This window comes from Musca vetustissima, unplaced genomic scaffold (assembly GCF_032173495.1).
Source record: "Musca vetustissima isolate MV318-11 ecotype Yass unplaced genomic scaffold, APGP_CSIRO_Mvet_v1 utg10791, whole genome shotgun sequence".
In the NCBI taxonomy this organism is placed as follows: Eukaryota; Metazoa; Arthropoda; class Insecta; order Diptera; family Muscidae; genus Musca; species Musca vetustissima.
This window is the reverse complement of record NW_026884680.1, coordinates 7,636-31,312: the sequence shown is the minus strand read 5'-3', so window position 1 is coordinate 31,312 and position 23,677 is coordinate 7,636. Positions and strand designations below refer to the sequence as shown.

At 35.3% G+C, this 23,677-nt stretch overlaps 1 protein-coding gene across 1 annotated transcript; it reads left to right on the top strand.

Moving 5' to 3' along the window:
- The first annotated feature begins 12,180 nt into the window (after positions 1–12,180).
- Positions 12,181–23,422, top strand: LOC133331691 (structural maintenance of chromosomes protein 3-like). The gene is made up of 2 exons (XM_061540070.1): positions 12,181–12,909; positions 23,210–23,422. The coding sequence occupies exons 1-2, from the start codon at positions 12,238–12,240 to the stop codon at positions 23,420–23,422; spliced, it is 885 nt and encodes a 294-aa protein (XP_061396054.1). The 5' UTR covers positions 12,181–12,237.
- The last annotated feature ends 255 nt before the right edge of the window (positions 23,423–23,677 follow it).

The window sequence follows — 23,677 nt, the reverse complement described above, 5'->3', positions numbered from 1 at the left end:
GTTGCATAATTATTTCCTTATAACTAACCATTTTGTGAAGTAGATGATGAAAGTCCTACAGCATAGCTATTCTCTAGCTCCCTACAGGGTACCTTTGCTTAGTGGTGAACGATACCTAGCTTTTTATGAAAGTTTCATCATGCTGTAAAAAAATTCTAGGTTCTTTCAGTTGCTGACCATACAAATTTCATTAATAAAAAATTGAACAAAAAATATGTTGATTACTGATATGATAATTTTTTCTGAGGATGAGGCAATTTAGGTTTATTTATGAGGGAAATAGCCTGCAAAAAAAACGAAATTTGATAAAAACAGTTTTTGAAAATATTCTGGATATAATTGCATTTTCAATGGATCATTTCCGTTTCAATAAATGATCTGATACGGAATTTGAACTTTTGTGAAACAGAGCTTTAAAAACTGTCGCCGAAAGAGAGATGTACCCAATTTATCTCAAAAATAGTGTGAGCTGGATCATCCATGGTTCTTAATAGCTGGCATCTTCTTTGGCCACAAATGCCGGTTCGTCCTCTTTGAACTGACATAGAATAATCACATGAACTTGCTTGCGATACATCAAAAGGCACATTCATTTCGTAATGTTCCTTTTGATAGCCATTTTTGTAGCTACTATAGAGAGGATCTTGACTAAATATTTCCTGTTTAACTTCTTCTTTTTTAACGACATTTGTAACGTGCGAGTACGATGTTTCATGTTTGATTTCATGTTTCACATCTTCCATTTTAATGTCGGCCAAGACATTGAAACCATTTTCTTGGGGCTGTGCTAATGGTTCTCGTTTAAAAAACCATCAACATCATGTTTTCAAGAAGATATCAACGACGAAGAAGAAGAACTCGAATGTTTATGTTTAGACGATGATGACGCGGAGGAAGAGGAGCTTTTATGATGGCGATGTTTGTCTTTATCATTTCTCTCGTATATTGCCGGTAATTGTTTCGATTGCTCCTGCATTGCTCCTAACATTCACCTTTTTTTAAGTTTGCCGGTGGGGTCTTATTTTTAATTTGCCACTGGGGTCTTCCAAATTGGTGGATTTGCGCACAAGATCGACGCGCTTGAAAATCTTTTTTAAGCTCGGCTTCTGGAACAACCGTTCTGTAACAAGCCAGCTAAGTAAGGCTTCTTTTTTAATTTCGCCACTGTAGTGTTTTTTAAATATTTTTTTTGAAATAATTTTTTTTTGAAGAATAAATTTTATTCATTTTTGCTCAGCGTCATTCTCAAATTTGCTCTCAATTGAGTTGCCATATTTTAGGTAAAAATCAAAAGTACTGCCAAATTTCAATGAGAATTTATATTAAACATATGGCAGTGCTGTTAAATAAAAAAACAAATATTTTCAAAGATTGTGGACGTTTTTTTAACGAAGTAATAATAAAATGGAAGAAATATATTTGTTTAAGCGAGAATGCTATTTAAAATGGTTAAATAGTTAGCCTTTAATTTGAAAGGCCGTAGCCGTTGAAATCTGTCTACTCCTTTTTATTACACCCTTGTAATAGTATGAGGCTGACAGATTTCAACGGACATTTGTTGACATTTTTGTGCCACTTTTAGACATCTATATGTCAACAAACATTGTTATTATTAGTACTTGGATAGCTTTCGTTGCAACCTACTGGCCACACATCTTGTTGTAAACACCCAGGCTTAAATAGTAAGCCATCGTACATATTGTTGTACATTAAAGGTAATATCGTTACCAACTAATAAATATCGGCATTGGTCGAACCTTTTATTCATAAACATATTGTGTTTTATTTCTATTTCTTTTTTGCTCACGAGTACGCATTGGGCGTACTGACTCTATTGGGAGAATCTATTGCACTGTACCTGCCAACCACCCAAGTCCCTATAGTGCGGACTTAACATTTGGTCACTTCGAGCCGCGATACGGATTGGCTTCTTCTGGATAAGACCATTGGGTTGCTGCTTTTACAGTCCACAGCATTAATAAAATAATTATTGGTACGTATAGTGCAGTGAGCAAAAACAATAAAAAATAAAGTGTTTCGTTTGTTTGTGTGGCCGTCGTTACAACGCGTCGCGGATTCCCTTTTTGATAATCGGTCAAAGTCCATTTACGGGAATACCTGACAAACAAAAATAGTTTTGTTTTTGTTTTCCTTTTTCGACAGTTTTTCTCTAAATTCGTAGAGAAAATATCGTTTACGTTCTTCAATTTGTTCTTGTAAAATTAGTCGAAGAACTCCTTTTCTATCGCCTTTCATAGCGTTCATATTCTTTTGAATATTTTCTTATTCAAAACTATACAAGTATATATTCATATATACGCGTGTTACATACGTACGTTTGCAGCCTATTCGTATAGTTACATACTCCAGCATCGTCGCTTTGTTGTTCTGGCTAGTTGGTCAGCCAGTCGCTTGCATGCGAATAAATACACACACGCGTGTAAGCATACATACTGCATTTTCGCTAATTCCCTTTTCTGTTGTGTCCTTTTTATTGCACGGTCTCCGGCCAGTGTATTATTACACAGTCCCCGGCTGGTATATTAGGACAGTGACACATATTATTATATTTTATGGTAAATATAATATTTGTGTCAGGGAATAATATTTACATAATTTTGGACATTTTAAAATCCATTGCACCCTACAATCGGTCAATTGGACTATTGTATTGTGTAGGGTGATCATTTAGCATATCGTTGCTTATCTTTAATTTATTGAATTTAAAACATTTGTTTGTGTTTTATTGTTATTCTTGTTGGAAATTAAAATCTATTGATTTTTATGCCCTAAATTCGGTCGTTTGGACTTTTGTATTGTGTAAGGTGCATATTAGCATATCGTTGCTTATTTTTAATTTGTTGAATTAAAATATTTATTTGAGTTTTATTGTGCACATAGTTGCAAATCATTTAATTTTTAATATTTATTGCGAATTTTAAAAGTGCCCTACAATCGTTCGGAGGTTCGGAACTTTGTATTGTGTAGGGTGTTCATTGTGCATATAGTTGCATATTATTAAATTTTGAGGATTTTTAATATTTATTATATCTTTATTGTGATTGATAATCTTAAAACGCTACATTCGGTAGCTTCTTTGTTTGATTATACGCTACAATTGGTAGTTATTTTGTTGATTGTCAACTATAATTGATAGTTTATTTTTGTTTTTTGTGGATTTTTTCCAAAGTTATCCTCAATTTTTGTGTATTTTCACAATTGAATTTAAAACTTAAAGCAATTCCCTTGAGATTTAGTGATATCTAGATATATTTTATTCGAATTTATATTATCTAATTAGCTTTTTGGTTTAAGAGTCGTCAATTTTTAACAAATTTGTTAATTTTGAAATATTTTTTGAATTATTATTTAACTTTTTGAGAGTTTTTATCGTTTTCGTATAGATTTTTGATTTGATTTATACATTTCTTTTGTATAATATTCTCGCTGTCTTGAACTTAAAATTATTTTATATATTTGGTTAAATTTATAAAATGGCGTCCACTTCGTTGAATTTATTCAATCGTGCTTCCAACTCTATGGTGAGATTCGCTGCACACTTCGGTGCATTGAAGGAAGACGAATTAGATATTTATGATCTTGAAGTTAGGAGTGAAGAAATCAAAAAATTGTGGAAATCGGTTGAGGAAAATTTTAATTATTGTCTCTCCCACATAGAAAATCCCGAAGATCTTGATATGCTATATAGTAAATATGAGGTTTCGTTTAAAGAATATATGCGTTGTTCTTCGGTTATAACAAGAATGTTATCTAAGTTAAGGAGTTTGAATAAATTGCCTCTTAACTCTTCTCATAGGAGTTTGGTAGAATCGTTAACGGAAAATCCCGACAAAATTTCTTCGGAAAACCTTTCGGTAGATGCCACCGTTAAAAACGTGAGCTCTTCGTCCCACACTTCTTGTGATGTGGGAACACAGGCATCTAGCTCCACAATATTGAATATTGATAAAACTAGAATAGGCCAAAGCTTTGTCGTAGATCCTCCAAAAACAGATAACCTTCATAATCTTGCGATTCCTCCCTGCAGTATCGAAATTTTCAGTGGAAATATTATTGATTGGCCCACTTTCAGAGATTTATTTAGTGCGGTTTATAACTCCCGATTGACAGACATTGATCGTCTATGTCATCTGGTGAGTAAAACTAGTGGTGAGGCTCGAGAGATCGTCTCGAATTTTCCTCTAACTCATCGGAGTTTTGAACCTGCGTGGAATGCCTTGAATTCCAGTTATAATAATCCACGTTTGATTGTACATAGCCATTTAAAGACTTTGTTCGGTCTTCCTGTGCTGGATCAGGAAAGTAGTTCAGGACTTAAGTCACTTCAACGCGGAATTAATAGTTGTCTTTCCGCAATGGCAATCTATGACATACCTACGGATAATTGGGATCCGATTGTGGTATTCATTTGTTTACAAAAATTGCCTAAATTGACACATGCTTTATGGGAGCAAAGTGTTAAATCCAAATCGTCTCTTTCATCTTGGAAAGACTTAGATGCATTCTTGACAGAGAGAATTCGTACTCTTCTGTGTTTGCATGAAATGAGAAATGTTAACACTGTGTCAAAATCGAAGAAAAGAAAAAGTTCCTTTTCATCTCCATGTGCAACTTCTACTCCTCGTTCGTCCTCTGATTCTTGTTGCGTTCTTTGTGCAGAGCAACATACACTATATTATTGCTATCGGTTTTTAAATTGTACACATGCCGATAGATTTAAATTAGTAAAAAAGCATCGTTTGTGTGTAAATTGTCTTCGTAGGGGACACGAAGTCAAAAATTGTAATAGTCGTACTTGTCGAAAGTGCAATCAGAGACATCATACTCTATTGCACAGAGATAGCTCTATAGTGAGCACTCCGAGTCAGATGGTGACTCCTATAAATTCTAATTTATCGTCTTCGGCACCACCTTTTCGATCGCGCAATTTAAATCTTAATAATAATCGTTCGCCTTGTTCCACTGTGATTAATCCACCCGCATCGGTCGGCACTGCTATCCGACAGACCTTTCACACCACGCAGAACAAAGCAGTTCTATTGGGGACAGCCATGGTCAATATTGTTAAACATGGTGATTGTTATCCTGCTCGAGCGCTTATAGATCCGGCTTCTGAGTCGTCTTTAATTTCCGAACGACTTCAGAAGAAATTGAACCTACCGGTCAAATCCACAATTTCGACAATTCGCGGAGTAAATTGTACTGTCGCTACTACATGTCGAAAAATGTGCTCGTTGAAACTTGGCAGTCGTTCTAATAGGTCACACAGTTTGGAAACGTCAGCACTGGTTGTAGATTCCATATCGGGAAATCTTCCAACATCTTCGGTTACTTCGGACCTTAAATCGGATTTGTCAAATATAGTTTTGGCAGATCCTGACTTCCTCGAATCTCGTCCAGTAGATATTTTGATAGGAGCAGACTTGTATCCACAAATCGTAAAAAGTCAAAATTTTCGACTTTCATCTGGTTCGCTGCTCGCTCAAAATACAAAATTCGGCTGGATAATTACTGGTCCTATAAAATAATTGTTTCGTAAATCGTACGAAATCGTTGTAAGGCGGCCCTCGACAAACATCACACAACTTGGCTCACATATCGCGGGGTCCCTAATGGCCCTTTCGTTTCGCGGGGTCCCTAATGGCTCATTCGTTTCGCGGGGTCCTTCATGGCTCTATCGTTTCGCGGGGTCCCTAATGGCCCTTTCGTACCACTGGTCCTTTCTGGCCTCACACAACCGCGGGGTCCCTAATGGCCCATTCGAACAACAGGTCATTGATGATCTATATAATCGCGGGGTCCCTAATGGCCCTATCGTTAGCATGTAAGCTTGTTATTTGAAAAAAGTAAAAAAAATGAAAAAATGTAAAAGGTTTTGCTCACCATGCACTTGCCGTAATTTATAATTTATTGTATTTGTTAAAATATATGGATGTTTCAAGGGAGGCGGCAAATGTTTAAGCGAGAATGCTATTTAAAATGGTTAAATAGTTAGCCTTTAATTTGAAAGGCCGTAGCCGTTGAAATCTGTCTACTCCTTTTTATTACACCCTTGTAATAGTATGAGGCTGACAGATTTCAACGGACATTTGTTGACATTTTTGTGCTTTTGTGCCACCTTTAGACATCTATATGTCAACAAACATTGTTATTATTAGTACTTGGATAGCTTTCGTTGCAACCTACTGGCCACACATCTTGTTGTAAACACCCAGGCTTAAATAGTAAGCCATCGTACATATTGTTGTACATTAAAGGTAATATCGTTACCAACTAATAAATATCGGCATTGGTCGAACCTTTTATTCATAAACATATTGTGTTTTATTTCTATTTCTTTTTTGCTCACGAGTACGCATTGGGCGTACTGACTCTATTGGGAGAATCTATTGCACTGTACCTGCCAACCACCCAAGTCCCTATAGTGCGGACTTAACAATATTTTTTTCAATAATTTTATACAAGTTCATTGACATTATTGTTTATTAAATAATAAATTGATTTTGGTTTGCACAACGTAACATTTTCTGTCCGAAAATGAAAACAAATAATTGACATTTTGTGCCGCTAACGCTAAGAGTCTAAACGCAACCATAGAGTCTAGAGTCAGCGACAGTCGTTTGCCGTGTGTTTCTTATTGGCAACGGGAAATCGCGGCGGCTGACGTTCGCGTCTAGCGGCATGACGCTGGAATAGATTTTATTCATTTTTGCTCAGCGTCATACTCAAAATTTCTCTCTCGCTCTCAATTGAGTTGCCATATTTTATGTAAAAATCAATAGTGCTACCAAATTTCAATGAGAATTTATATCAAAACATATGGCAATGCTGTTAAAAAAACAAATATTTTCAAAGATTGTTGACGTTTTTTTTAACGAATTAATAATAAAATGAAAGAATAATAAGTTTTTCAATAATTTTATCCAAGTTCCTTAACATTATTGTTTTTTAAATAATAAATTGATTTTGGTTTGCACAATGCAAAATTTTCTGTCAGAAAATGAAAACAAATAATTGACATTTTGTGCCGCTAACGCCAACTCTTTCGTTTGGTTTTCACGCCGGCGAATAAGTATGACGCTGACTCGTGACTCTCTGGTTGCGTTTAGACTCTAACTCTTTCGTTTGGTTTTCACGCCGGCGAAAAAGTATGACGCTGACTCGTGACACTCTGGTTGCGTTTAGACTCTATATCTGTCTCCAATTTGGCACTACCGTCTGCTGTAGAATATCAAATCATTCAGATGAACTAATTTGTGGAAGAGTATTATTTTAGCTACATTCGCACAGTTCGGATGAAGATAGGCGCACAGTTCGAATGAAGTTGAATTTTTCGAATGAAGTTGAATAAACAAATTAATGTACAAACAAGTAAAAACGTCGTTATTAATTTTGTATACCCTCCACCATGACATTCAAAATACCAGTATTCGTTTGGGATTAAGGTCCCAAAATGGCGGGCTATGTTATGGTAAATTTGTGTTATGAAGATCTGAGAGCCAATTCGGTCGAAAACGTGGCCAAAAATACCGTATAAGTGGTAATGCTGCGTGGGGACTATCTAGGTTTGGTTAGGTGATACACAGCACAGTGTTACGACCAGGGCCAAAAATAGTCAAAACCAAGTACCTCGGAGAACAAATTTAATGATGAGAATTGATAAACATTCCAATTAGAATGAATATGCAATTTGATATTGATACATCAAGTAGTTTGTCTATAAAATGGTTGCAACTTTTTTCATCATATTTTCGAAAGATGGGTAAATTTTTCTTAAGCTGAAATATTTAAAATTAAAATTAACGGTTATGATAAAACTAAACAAGGAAGTTGTAGTTACTATTGTTGACAAACCGATGTAATTGAGACATCAGTCAATCCGTTATTAACTGCAAAGTCTGCAAATTTCCTGCGAAATATACTGCGAGAAAAATATAAAATACGCAGCTCAATTGGAAGCTGATTCCACAATCGTGCAGAACGAAAAATGGTCTTCCGATAAAGATGTAAAACAAAACGGGGAAAATTAACTGACAAAAATATAATATATTCATGAAATGTTTAGAAGTTAAGGATCAAATATGTTATATCTACAATTAATGAAATTATGTCTACAATTAAAGAAATTATTGAGGGCCAAATAGGAAAGAGAATTATGGGTCCAAAATACAGAAATCATACAACATTTTACATACAATTTGCAATTGCGACGAAGAAATATTATCGAAAGCGAAGATATGGTAGAATTGGAAAATATTGTTTTTACATGTTGTCATTTTAATTAGATTTGGTAAGTTTGAAGACTATAATTATTAAACAAGTTATTTAGGCCTTCTGTAGGAAAATTATAGTCTAATTTTATAGAATGCACACGTATTACCTTTGTGGAAAGTTCATACAGAAAAAAAATTATTTCATGACATTGGATATGTTATGTAGAGTGATTTTCACAAGCTGCTATTAAGTCATGCCCCATAATAATTAGAAGCCACCTGAAAGCTTTATTTATACAATCAAGTATTTTATACAGTTAAGTACGGTTCGTTATAGACGAAGTTCGTTATATCCAAGGTAAGGCTTAGCAGGAAAATATATTCATTTAAATTAAAAATTAATCAAATATATTGATGTAATAACGGAGCTTTATTACAAAAAATATAGCAAAAAGAAAAACCAATTTTGGCAAAGATTGCCAGCCATAGCGTAAAAAGTGAACTTTTGTGAGGATTGTCATCGTTAAATGTGGTAGTTGACAGTGCAGGATTGTACCGGGCGAGAGCTGTAGATGCACTCCATCCAACATAGGTGGAACAAATATGCCGAATATGCCTCCCTAGTGAACTCCAACGTCGTTAGCCTCGGCCCAACGTGACGGCGTCGATAAGGTAATTTGCATAAGCTCCGAAATAGTGGACGGAAATCAATAGGATGTAGTGCGTAAAATTGCATTGGTTAGCCACAACAACGGTAAGCCACAGCAACGGTAAGAAGAATCCAACCTGAGGTGTGCCTCAAATTACTGTTTTCCTTATTTTTGCCAATTTTAAAATTTTTAGTTCTGCTTCTCAGCGTTTTATTTATACAATATGTTAGGGTTTAAGTTGCGTTAACGTTTTTAAGTGAGAAGTTAATGGAATGCAGTTCTACATTGTTGAAAACTACTTCTATATCTAGGAAAGCCGCAATGCTCTTCTCAATATAGCCTGCGAATTGCTCAGGGAGGCAGTGTCTCTATGACTTCTAATATGGAGATCTTTCGAAAGCCTTGATGAGAAAGGAAGATGGATCTAATGGGTCTGTGATCTTTTGGCGCAGAGTGGGTTTTCCCCGCTTTGGGAATATAAGTGTTTTTTACTCTTTCCACAAATCCGATACACATCTTATATATCTCCTCCAGGATTTAATATAAATGTGGCGATGCAAATTGAACTATCGCCGCTATACCGTCCGGCCCAGGTGATTTATATGGTTTGAATTCCCACTTTACCTTATTTCACAGACAGTTATCTAGATTCGACAGGGTTAGTTCGATGACCCTCTCCTATTCCTATTGGTCGGTAACCAATTACATATTCGTAAGTTGTAAGATAAAATGAAAAGGAATACAGATTCACACCTTCTGTTTGTGTCCTTAAGGGAATCCCCCCATTCTCGATTTTAATTTTTCAAGATTTTCAATGGGCTGGTAAATCAATACCAATGCTTGTTAAGGTTTGTAACTTTACACATATATAATTGAAGATTTAAAATAGAAGAAAAATAATTTACAAAAAATTTTTGTTGTTTTTTTTTGTAAATAAAGAAAAGTCCATATTTTTGATGGCGGGCACGATAACTCCTCACTGGAACATCGGAATTCGAAAATTCCAACGGTGTTAGAAAGAGTATATGTCTGGCTCTCGTATGAACTAGGATTATTGCCTTCGCTCTAAAATAACAAAATGGTGGACCTTTGAAAAAGTATTTTTGAAAAATCGCAGATTTTTTACCAAAACCCAAGTTAAAAAATAAGGAAGATCTTCACCGATTGGCTTTATCCTAGTTCATACGATAGCTATACACTCACATAGCTATACACTCACTCGCGTGGTGGTTTCAGTCGAAATCGAATCCTCAAGGGGCAATCGCCACTCTTGAACCCATCCATCCGTCCTCCTTACAAGGAGTTAGACTAATAACAGTCCTACCAAATGTATTGAGATTGGTCCCTCTTTGGGGAACTCCATTTTTAACTCTACGGGTCTTCGAATTCTTCTTCAACACACGTCCAATCATCCTTACTTGTTTCGAGAGAGATTTAGCCGTTGCCACAATTTGCTAACTTCGGTATTGATGTTACAAACGGAAAAAATTGCTATCTGAAGTTCTAGCCATTTTTTCCGTTTGTGCTCGCCGACTAACCTGTTGACATATAGTGTCAGGTATTTAGCGAGAGGCTGCAGAAGTGAGTCTGCTGCAGTCTCCCCTTTTCTTAGTGGGTATGTCCTCATCCACCACGCGAAACATTGAGCTATCTATTTTTTTTTTTGTATCTATTATCCGCATTTTACAATCAAATTGGCACAGAGAGTTCTCCATTTGTACAAAATGTCCATGCAAACGTTTGTCGGCATAGGTCCACGGTTTCTGGTAGTCCCAATTTTGAGTATTTACCCAAACATTGGATATTGATATTGACACTGGATGAAAAAATATTGCTCAAATAGCGTTGATACCGAAAGAACTTCTGGTATAAAAAATTGAGTCTTTGGGTCCACGTTTTGATATAGCCCCCATATAACCGTACCTCTCGATTTAAGGTATTTTGTTTCCATTAACCACATTTTATAATCAAATTGGCTATAATTTGACACAGAGTGTTCTCATACATATGTATAGACATGGAAATACGATTATGCAAGTTATTATATATATCACATAGTGATAAGTAATCCGCAAAAACTTAGCTCAAAATCAGATATCACTAAAGGAAGATTTAGCGGTATATAATCAAAAGTAAAACATGAAGGCACATTAAATTTTATTTCACTGATTAGACATTTTGAGTTAATTTGGCCACGTAAAAGTTTTATTAAAAATACATCTCTACTAAGATCAATAAGTTTTAAGTAAATTTTAAAAGGGAAGTCCTTCAACTGTACTCCAAGGCAAACCTCTATGAGCAACTAAATAGAAATTGAATTTGGACAGATTCAAGTTTTTTTTAACAGTTGTAAAATGGGCTCCATAAAATACATTTAATGTAGGGCGAACCAGATTAACAAATAAATTTTTTGTCACATAAGGGTCGTCAAACTCCTTAGACCACCGTTTTATGAATCCTAGTAAAGATTTCGCTTTATTAACACAACACTCGATATGTAAGTGTAAATGACACATGATGTAAGAACCAATAAAATAATCGCAGAAATTAACCGAGATCTAAATAGGCTCAATTTTTTGCATTTCATAACATTAAAGTTCCACAAATGTTCCAATTTTAAAGATAGTGCAAACGAAAGGCGTACGATTCACCGCATCCGTGGCATCTTACCGATATACAGTTGTGGGGATGCAATTACGACAAAAAGAGCTGGTGCATGGTCCGGGTTTTTTCGCAATCCCAGAAGAATTCGGAAATCCAGAAAAATCCGGAGCAAACATTCTGGTTAATGTTGCTCCCATGTTAAAAATACAGGGAAATATATTTGCTTGTTCGAATAGTGATTCTTTTAACTTTTTAACTTTTGGTAGACACATCACTTTCCAAAAATACCCAAAAATACCAAATATATGGGATTCCGTTATTTTGAGCTACCCTAAAAAATGAAAGTAGTAGCAATGTATATACAATGTATCTCAAATAGAATATGGTTATCAAAATAGTGTAGGTGTAAAGCTTTTGGGTAGTTCTCATAAATAATCTTAATAAATGATAAAACAATTTAAGAAGAATTTTTAACACTACACTACCGACTCCTTCAATTTTTAACCATTTGTTTCATTAACAAATTTGCTTCATAAAAAATTATACTTTAAGGTAGCTGTTTTTTTTATCATTTTCATATTGCATTTCTAAAGTATTTATCGATGTATAAGGGCAAATATTGTCTTTAGATGTGTTAAATTGTTGGAAATGCTACCCATAAGTTATCATTATTTTATTGTATTTATAGGGTCCAAGAAGCTGTGCTTTTACAAAAATCCTTACAAATTGAACTTGAAAACTGGATAAAAATGGAAAAAGAAATTGAAGAAAAAATTAACGAAGATTCGAAAAAGGTTGAGAAGTGGGCTGCAAAGGAGAATCTATTACTTCAAAAAATTGATGAGTACACAGAAAAGATTGCTTCATTAGGAGCATTACCACAAACGGATCCTATATATGCCAAGATGTCCCTAAAAACGTTATTTAAAGAATTGGAAAAGGCTAACCAACATCTTAAAAAATATAATCATGTTAACAAAAAGGCATTGGATCAGTTCCTAAGCTTTTCTGAGCAAAAAGAAAAACTTTACAAACGAAAAGAAGAGTTAGATGTTGGTGACGAAAAAATTCGAGAGTTGATGCAGTCATTGGAAATGCAGAAAGTGGAGGCTATACAGTTTACATTTAAACAAGTTGCTAAAAATTTTACACATGTGTTTAAAAAGTTAGTGCCTCAAGGAGCTGGGTATCTTATACTTAAAACAAAGGACAACGAAGGAGACGTTTCAGATAGAGAAGTAGCTAATTCTGATGCATTCACAGGCATCGGAATAAGAGTTTCTTTTACTGGCGTTGAAGCTGAAATGAGAGAAATGAACCAACTATCAGGTGGGCAGAAGTCACTTGTTGCGCTGGCTTTAATTTTTGCCATACAAAAGTGCGACCCTGCTCCATTTTATTTATTTGACGAAATTGATCAGGTAAGAAATTTGTATATATTAATTTATCTTTGTCAAATTTTATTTAATTTATTTCTACATTCATTCATCTGTTACAATAGCTTAATTAGTTGCTGTAACTAACTTCTACATTATTAATACAGGGTTATCCATTTCGTAGTTTCCATAAAACAAAAACACGTATAAAATATTTTTTCATGATATACCCTGCTACTATGTGTAGTTAGAAAAAAAATCACACATATTATGTTGTGGTCATATTATGATCCACTCATTTTGTTGAGAGATAAGAAAAGCCTATGACATATCGTATGGAGTATACACTTAATCTGGATTTTGTGGGGAAGATACCAGAGATGGTGGGCCTATATATTACACTATTGAACAATAAACAGAATTTACGCAACACATACCCATAACTACCACTAAATATCAGGGTGCGAAGATTAAATGCGATTATTAAAATACGCTCTTTCTCACGAATGCTCACGGCGAGAATTCGAATGTTTTCAATTTATCGCGAATGATAAAGTTACAATTAATGAACAAGCATTTGTAATCTCTCGCAAATGTTCGCATTGTACGAAAAATTCACAAACGATAAAATTTCGCTGCACCCGTCGTTCTTCCGCGAGCATTTGTTGCTGAAGAACATTCAAAAAACAAATGTTCGGAGCAGTGTTAAAAACAATAGCAAACAAAAATACCATAAAAAAGTAAACACACACAACGAATGAATGTGTGTGTAGCCGAAAGTGTGTGGAATAACAAAACACATATCCAACAACTATTAGGTTCGCGAACGTTTGTTGTTATTGTTGTTGCTATTTTGAGCATATGCGGAAATTTGGGAATTTTTTTTCCATTCGTGAGAAAATGTCAGAAAGAATTTCCCCCACGAAACGAACGATCGTTGTTGTGTGCTCTCACTCGTTTGTTATGTGTGTGCGAACATTCTGTGGCGAATGCTCGCTTGGCAAAGAATTTATCGCCATAAATTCATTCGTAAAATGAGCACTAAACGAAAAGAAAGTATTTTCATTCGAGAGCGCATTTTTGCGCAACCTGCTAAATATCTCGAGATCATACAGAAATATTGGTATTATCAACGCATGTACCACACATATTTTTATAATACGATGCACAACGAGGTCTAACGAGTACAACTTTCTCAGAGTAAAGACATTACAATTTTTACTACTAACATATTGTTTCCTATCACACAAATAAGAGAACATAAGTCTACACGAGAATGAAAAAAATTTAAAGCATTTGATATGTTTTTCGACTAACCCTATGTGATTGATTATATCAAACGCCTTTTCAACGTCAAGTGACAAGAGCTAATGTTATCCGTTAGACTAATTAAGAGGGATGTGGTACTACGATAACATGGGATGTTGTACTACGATTACATACTGACTATCGTGCAAAAGAGACAACTCATCCAAATAACCCATAATTTGTTTTTTTTTTAAACATCCATTCTTTGACAGAATCGGCATAATTGAAATAGGCCTAAGGTCACCATATCCCTTATTCTTTGGTTTTAGTTCGAAACCGTAATGACCTACTCATCACGACAAACAGATCGAAAACTAAATCCTTCCTCAACATCAAGTGGAACATTCGATACATGTATATTATCTCGAAACTGATTACGAACAAATGCACAATTAAGACTCTAAACATTATCACATTCAATAACTTCATTAGAATCACACGCCACACCATTCATTTAATGACAAAACTTGTTTATACGACTTGTTACAAAATATATTACTATGGGCTACACGCTTAACTATGGGCTTATCGCCTTATTCCTCAGCTTACAGAAGTTCTTCAAATTTTCATCACATTTATGATTGAAAAACAATGTCCCTCAATGTTAAACTATAGCGTATATCTGTCGATTTATACCAGTCATCAGTCTTTACTTTAAGCACTTGTTTCTTAACGGAAAACGCAGAGTGAATAAAGCTAAGTTTATTGTTCAGCAAAATTTAATGGCGATTAACATCACTTGTATTTAAAATATCATCAGAGTTACACAAAGTGCGTCATAGTCGATATACTCATAAAACATTATGTTATTACACAAATTTCTGACAAGTACACTTCTACATATATCGAACATATTATTGTTGGAATCTCCCATGATAATAACGTTTGCATATCTATTATTATTTTCCATTACACTTATATCACCATACGGGAGGTATACAACACCTACTAAAAAGGACACTCATTGAAATATAATTCACAAAACATATAGGGGGTACCTTCGGCAATCGCATTTTCGATAAGAAGCTCTCACCGTACATCACTAGTTTCGATAAATATATTTCGATATATATATCGAAATAAATAACTGACACAAAGTTTGAAACTTCTTGCTAATAAGCTTATTTAGATACATAGGTTTTTGTATTTTTATAGATGTTTCTCTAATATTTCAATTCCATTTCGTATATAAAACTTTTTAAATTTTTAAGACAATATTATTAAAAAGTGGTTAACTACGATGTGTATTATTATAGAAATATTCAAAAATATAATGTTTTTACAAAACTGATCGAAAAAAATGAAAAAAAAAAAACTATAAACAGTACATTCGGCATTTTAAAGTGGGGTCCATTCGGCCATATACAGATTGTGCAATATTATTTCTTTAAAATGTTTTTGAGTTTGTCTTTAAAACTAATCCTTTAATATGGTTCGAAATTGCATACATAAGATCAAACGTGCTTGTATTGACGAAAATGCGATAGAAACCCCCTATTTCTGATCGTGTGTGCGACCTTGAGATGTAAACGTCCGCCGTTAGAAAATAAAGCCATATAATTCAAACATTGTGTGGTGTATTAAAACCAAATAGAGCCTTTAGAGGATCAGAATTTCAACCAGATTGATATCGATGACAATTTTTACTATGATAACGAATTTTCCTTTATGATACCGAAGAAAATAGTAAAATCGAGTAGATCCTTGCAGTACGGGAACAGACCATATATTTATAATTGCTTTGTATCTATGTTAACATATTCGTAATTGTATTCGTTACTTTTTACATTACTGTTAATTGTAATCAATGTCTGTTTGCGTAGTTACACTTGCATATCATACTTCAACTGCACAACTTCATCGAAGCTTAATACCATCCTTAATAAATAATTAATATAGTATAATCTTATTCAACGCGTGTTTAATTTCAAATATAATACACAACAAAGAATTGGCGACGAGTATAAACTCAATTTAATTCAAGTGAAGTGAATAAGATTTTATGCAAAAAAAAAATTAATTCAATTTTATAACCAAATTCAATTGTATAATCAAACAAAAAAAAAATGGACGCAACACAGTTAGCGCAATTATTAGACGCCATAAGTACAATGGCGACGGCTATGAAAAATCAACAGCCATCTTCAACTTCAACATCGACAAGTGTTAACATCATTACCAATTTCGAGGTATTCGATCCTAAAACAGAAAACTTCAAAAGCAAGCTTTTGTTGCAGTACATCGGATCTCCCGTCTATTCAACCCTCAATACGTTGGCGGAAAAAAATGTTTTGGTTGAACAGTATAAATTTCTGTGCGAAATTCAAAACGGAAACCAAAACATCTCCGAATTTGTTGCTGTGCTACAATGAAGCCCATCAGTATACTTTAAAGTATACTTTTGTGACATATACAATTTGTAATTCATATAAAAACGTTTTTAATAATGATTTTAATTTATATAATAACAAAAATTAAATTCTTCAATAATTTTTCCGACCACCAAAATTTACACACAATTTTGTTCGGTAATGTTCTGTTTTCCCTCACACATACTAACGCATTTTAATTTTGGGCACCTATGCTGTGCTACAACAACGATCCACTGCCTGTAAGTTTGAGTGTAAGAAATCTGTGGCAGAGATTTTCCTGCGTTCTCAGTTCATCAGGGGTCTGCGAGATGCGCACATACGTGAACAACTACTACAGACCCCGACGCATCAGTTACACAAATCGTCGAAAAAGCAACAACTCTGGAAGCTGCGAAATTCAACAGCAAGGTAATTGCTCAACATTCATCGACTTCAACCTCTGCCGACGTTCATCATATTCAACAACATCGAAGAAGTAAAAATCGATCCAGAAGTCAAAGCCGTCCCCGCGCTTCAAAATCGGCGCCAAAAATCGATTACGCTGAATTGGGGTTGGAAGGTATGTGCATACGATGTGGCCGATCTAAGCACTTATCGAACGATTGCAGAATCTGCAAAAATTCGCTGAAATGTCGATTACGTGGTAAAATCGGTCATGTTCAACAGGTATGCATACAACATAAACTTAAAAATAAATAGAAACCCAGTATGTATACAAACACAATCGATAATTTCAACAATACGATCGATACACATACCTCTGACAGACGTCAAACATGCCACACCGATGATTTCTTTGGTATCAATCAAGTTATCGATATCTACCAAAGAAATAAATAAGTGTCAACAATAGATACACACAATTTTTTTGCAAATTTATTAATTGAAGGAAGAAAACAATTATTCGAAGTGGATTCTGGTGCCGGGTACACATTTATACCGCAAAGTGACTTCGAGAAATTGCAATTAAATAATCCTATAAGGAAAACGAACACTGCTTTTCGTTCGTATACCGGCGATGTGTTTGTGCCAATGGGAGTCGTGGACGTCAATGTCAAATATCAAAACAGATCTTCAAAGGAAGAAATGTATATTGTTTCCTCCAAACATTCTGCGCTTCTGGGACGAGTTTGGATACGTCACCTGAATATCAACCTCAACGATGTCGACTTGGAACGTGCTATGGACAATGAAAATTCGAATTACAAGGTGAATTCTGTCGAGGAAATCCACAGGAACTTCAAATTACACGAAAATGCCAATCCTGTGTTCGTTCGAGAAGGAATAGTGCCATTTGCACTGAGAGAAAAAGTGGAGCGTGAGTTGGACACTCTTGAGGAAGGGGGCGTAATCTCCAAAGTGAACACCAGCAACTGGGGGTCACCACTGGTGGTTATTCCGAAGCCTGATGGGAATGTGAGGTTGTGTGTCGACTACAAGATTGGTGTCAACCCTCAATTGGAACCAGCACACTACCCAATAAAGAGGATCGACGAAATTTTCAACACCCGAAAGAATTCAAGATATTTCTGCAGAATGGATCTCTACAAGGTGTATCTTCATGTAAAAGTGGATGAAGATAGCCAAAATATTCAAGCGATTTCAACGCACATGAATCGGTTGTCCTTTGGGATCAGAACAGCGCCAAGCGAATTCAACCGAATTTTGGATCAAATTCTACAGGGTCTACAAGGGACCATTTCCTATTTCGCGACATCATCATCCATGGCGCTACATTGAGTGAATGTGAAGATCGTCTCATCAAGTGCCTGGAAAGGCCAAAGCAAAACAATTTGCATCTAAATAAAGGCAAGTGTGGATTTTTCAAACCTGAAATTCAATATTTAGGCTATGTTGTCGGCTACAACAAAATTTCAAAATGCCAGAGCAAGATCGAAGCGATAGTCAGGCTACCCAGACCTCAAAACATCAACGATCTACGAAGGTTTCTTGGAATGATAACCTATTATTCCAAATTTATTCCTGACGCATCAACCCTAACATATCCATTGCGACAACTTCTAGAAGAAGGTAGGAAATTCGAATGGACGTCGAAGTGTGAAAACGCTTTTGAAAACCTCAAGAACGAAATCGTTGCTGATAGGGTATTGACCCCTTTCAACGAAGCTGCTGTTTTGTCTCACGTTATAAACGGAGTAGAGCGCCCAGTAGCTTTCATATCCCGAGCTTTAACCAAGGCTGAACGAAATTATAGTCAGTTAGATCGTGAGGCATTGGCTATAATCTTCGCTGTCGATAAATTCTACACATATTTGTATGGAAGACATTTTACCTTAATAACGGATAACCGTCCACTATCAAGAATATTTCACCAGAACGCCAAAACTCCAGCTATGACGTCAGCAAGACTACTTAGATACGCATCATTTCTTCAAAATTTTAATTACAAAGTTGAACATCGCAAAGGTGAAAATAGAGTAACTTCGTGTAATGTGGACCACCATTTTCATTTTTTGATATTATGGGCGTAACAACGGTAAAAAATAAAAACAAATTGTTTTCAGAATATAGTAGATTAGTTGGCTAAATATATTCCAGGTCAAATAATATTTATATTTGTCTACAATAATGTTATTGCATTATTGAACTGCGAATAAAAATAACTTGGCGGGTAATGTGGACCACTATATGTGGGTAATGAGGATCAGTAAGTTAAAGGTAGGTTGTAGATTGGTTGTGATAAATTTCAATTTATTGCACTCTTGGGTAATAATGAATGCAAAAATATATGGGTTTATGTTTTGGAATAGCCCCCATTTAAGGGTACCGCCCCATTTCCGGTATTTTTGAGGTCCTTGCTTCATTATCCAACCGAAGCACCTGTAATTTCGCATATCGAGTTTTCAGAGGATAGAATACCTCCTCGCATATTAAATACGCCCATATTTCGAACTCCTGCTCATTAAATGGTCCCAATTTTTATTTTTATTTAAAAATAATTATCGGCTTCAAAAAATGAATAAAAATTAAAAATCGCCGATTATAATTACTGCTAAACGTATATTTTTATTAAAGAAAAGAAGAAAAACACATAACTTCTTTATATTCGAGAAAAAACAAGTGTTCGACTATTTTGCAAAAAATATTCAAATCACACTTACAATCAGAGCTACATTTTCTACTACTAAATTTTCAACTTTCCAATTATTTATTAAAAACCAAGCTTGATGTTTGTTTTCGCTAATTAGGAAAACATTTATCAAGACGGCATTGACATATTTCAAGCATTTTCTTAGATATGGGGGTGGTCCACATTAGACGCCTGGTCCACATTACCCGAAGTTACTCTAATGTAAATGCAGATTGTTTATCTCGAGCTCCCATAGAAAATAGCACAACATTCAATCACTTTCTGGATGAAGAAGAGAAAATATCCAAGATCAAACGATCAATCAAATATCTTCCCCATCGGTTACAGCCGTAACGATAGCTTCTGAGACAGAACGGTACCCTGAACTGTCTAAGTTGAAGAATGACCTCCTGAGCGGAAAAACTTGGACCCAAGTCTTTCCCTGCAAGACGGAGTGATATTCCGGGGTGATCGCGTCGTTATTCCAGCAAATCTACGTTCGAATATACTCAACGAATTGCATCATACACACGTTGGTATTGTAAAAATGAAGCAGTTGGCGAGGAAATTTTGTTTTTGGAAAGGTATCGACGCAGATATCGAAAAATTAGTACGATCTTGCCGATATTGTGCCAATGTCAAGAAAAGCCCTACAAAAGTCGTCACACACCAATGGGAAGAGCCAAGTGAAAACTTCCAACGAGTGCATATTGACTATGCAGGGCCTTTCCAAAACCATTTCTTTTTTGTATTGGTGGATGCAAAGTCCAAATGGCCAGAAGTAAGGGTCATCAGAGAAGCGCCAACAACAGAAACGACCATCACGTTGCTCCAAAACATTTTTGCTACACATGGTCTTCCACACATTCTTGTGTCAGACAATGCATTAATATTTCAAAGCAAAAGTTTTCGTGAGTATTGTCTTCAAAATGGCATCATTCAAAAATTTATAGCTCCAGGCCATCCTGCTACGAATGGAGCATTGTCTTTCGTGATTTGTCTTTGGCATCATTCAAAAATTTATAGCTCCAGTCCTGCTACGAATGGAGTATTGTCTTTCGTGTATTGTCTTCAAAATGGCATCATTCAAAAATTTATAGCTCCAGGCCATCCTGCTACGAATGGAGTATTGTCTTTCGTGAGTATTGTCTTCAAAATGGCATCATTCAAAAATTTATAGCTCCAGGCCATCCTGCTACGAATGGAGTATTGTCTTTCGTGAGTATTGTCTTCAAAATGGCATCATTCAAAAATTTATAGCTCCAGGCCATCCTGCTACGAATGGACTTGCAGAGAGATACGTGCAAACATTGAAATACAAACTAAAAGCGATGGAAGATGACGAGTCAACCATATTTGAGAAAGTCCAACAAATTGTTTTTCAGTATAGGGCAAAGCCTCTGGCCGAGGGTAAAAGCCCATCTCAACGTTACCTGGGTCGAGATCTACGAATCCAACTTGATGGTATTCGTCCATGGAAAAAATCAACAGGTGATTCACCTCCTGGAAAGGTACGCCAATTAAGCCTGGGAGAGAGGGTACAGGTGCGCTGGTACGAGAAAAATAAGAATATTTGGAAATTTGGAACCGTAAAGGCAAAATTTGGTAAACTGCATTACAAAATTAAGCTAGACAATGGCTACGAGCTGAAACGCCATATTAATCAACTTTATAAATCTGGCGTTGAAGAGGAAAAGAAGACGGTTACGTTCGCCGAGTTACCACCAAAGCCAAAACTCAATTTCGACGAAATCCGAATAGAACATCAGGTCACAAATACTAATAACGAACCAGTTGCCTCATTATGTCATGCTTCGCAAGCATCTATACCACTAAGAAGATCAAGCCGAGTACGAAGACCTCCAAACCATCTTTTGGACCATGTCCGTTTTTAGCCTGGGAGACTGTAGGGGCACATTCGGCGAATTTGAATTTTTTACAAAACTGTAAAATTTTTTAACTAATACTATTTTTTATATCTTTTTGGTACTATTTTTTATAATTAAGTGTCAGAGGACAATAATCAGCCATAAAGTTTTTATATATGTTGAATAAGTACTGAGATATAAAGCTCTAAAAAAAGTGCGGAAGGTGCCCCAGTCTCCCATACTCCGTTACACCATATGACAAAACCTTACACAAAACTTTATGATTGATTCTTTGATAGATGAACATGGCAACATCACCTCCTCTCACAATAAATTGATATTTCCTTACATACTGCAAAAATATACTGACTTTCTTCTTCGAAGCCTTTCGAATTCAAAGGTGTCTTTAAAGTTAATTTCTAACTTTTGGGTTTTTATTTAGATTTTTTGTTTATTTTAGTAAATATTTAATAATCTCTAGTTTTAGGACCATTCGCATCTTTATTTTCACAAAACATATACTCCGTTACACCATATGACAAAACCTTACACGAAACTTTATGTTTGATTGTTTGAGAGATGAACATGGCAGCACCACCTCCTCTAACATCGCAGCTTTAAGACTAAAACCTATGAACGAGTGAATCGAAACCGTAATAGAACGCAAACATTTTTGTACATGCCACAATCGGATCCTCAGTTAGTAATTTTGAGACGGACCGAATACTTGAAATAAAAATAGTAACAACATGTGAAATTGTGATACCAGACAGGGACTCGTGGAATAGCGCAATACTAGCAAACATGCCCCTGTTAACTGTTGATACATAGATGGGTACCAGCTATCTGGGAAGTCGGAAATGGTATTTTTAATTGAAGATCCAAAAACCGATATTTCACTTCGGCTACCAGATCACAATACAATTTTACAAGCGGAGGGTCAAGATATACGGGTGGTCAGAATATAATAAATGTAATAACAGATAGTAAACAAGACCCAGAAGTGGGTCGGTTGCACTTCTAGATGTAAATAACGCCAAAACTTTTGTGCAACGGAGACCCACAAAATTTTTTGGAATTGACAGGGGGCAGGGAAAATCACAACAATTTTATATCGATACCCAAATGAGGATAAGACAACGCAAATTTTAATGATAAACAAAATGTAAATCGGCAGAGAGACCGGTATTCTCACAGGGCATAACAGCATGCAGCCTCACTAAAACAAAATTGGATGCGAGGGAAGCAACTGGTGTAGAGCGTCTCGAGAAGACAGGGAAAAGTCAGAACATTTTCTGTGCCACTGCCCAGCCTTTCAAGCTTCAAATTCCAATTCGTATAAAATTACACCTTTCGTGAAATAACCAACCTTAGGGGTGTAAATGGAAAAAAGGACTTCCAAACAAAGCAGAATTCCTAGATGTTTAGGACAATCAAATCCAAATATGACCACTTCTTAATTTCTCCCTTCTCTAGAGCGTATAGCAGCACAAAACTTTTTTGTTTTTTTAAATTTTAATGAGTGGCAACAAAACTATTATAAAAATTGAGGACTTTGAGAATTGAAGACTGCTTTACTTTGTTTCTTAATAGACAAATAATGGTATTAGTTTATCATCAAAAAAATTTTCGATCATTTTGTTTATATATATATATATATATATTACAGCGCATAATAACTGAATAATTGTATTTTTATATTGTAGGCTTTGGATGCTCAACACAGAAAAGCAGTAGCGGATATGATTCACGAATTGAGTGATAAAGCGCAATTCATAACCACTACGTTCCGACCGGAGCTATTGGAAAATGCCCATAAATTCTACGGCGTTCGATTCAGAAATAAAGTGAGTCACATAGACTGTGTAACTCGAGAACAAGCGAAAGACTTCGTTGAAGATGATAACACACATGCATAAACATTGTTAATAATGATGAACTATTAATATCTTGCGTACATTTTTAAAATTAATAAAACCGAAAATTTAACATATATTTTATGTGCTTCGAATCGGCAACTGTCCAGTCTTGAGCAGTAACTTGTGGCATTTTTATTGATACTTCCAGTTTTAAATATCTACGTTGAAGCGAAATCAAAATACCTTTAATTTTTGATTGCATGTTTGTCCTTTTTAATTTGAAGTTATAATTAAGTACATACTTCCCAACTTTCA

Coding starts and splice junctions, on each gene's coding strand:
- LOC133331691 (XM_061540070.1), top strand. CDS start 12,238: ATGGAAAAAGAAATTGAAGAAAAAATTAACGAAGATTCGAAAAAGGTT. Junction 12,910..23,209: donor TATTTGACGAAATTGATCAG/GTAAGAAATTTG, acceptor TTTATATTGTAG/GCTTTGGATGCTCAACACAG.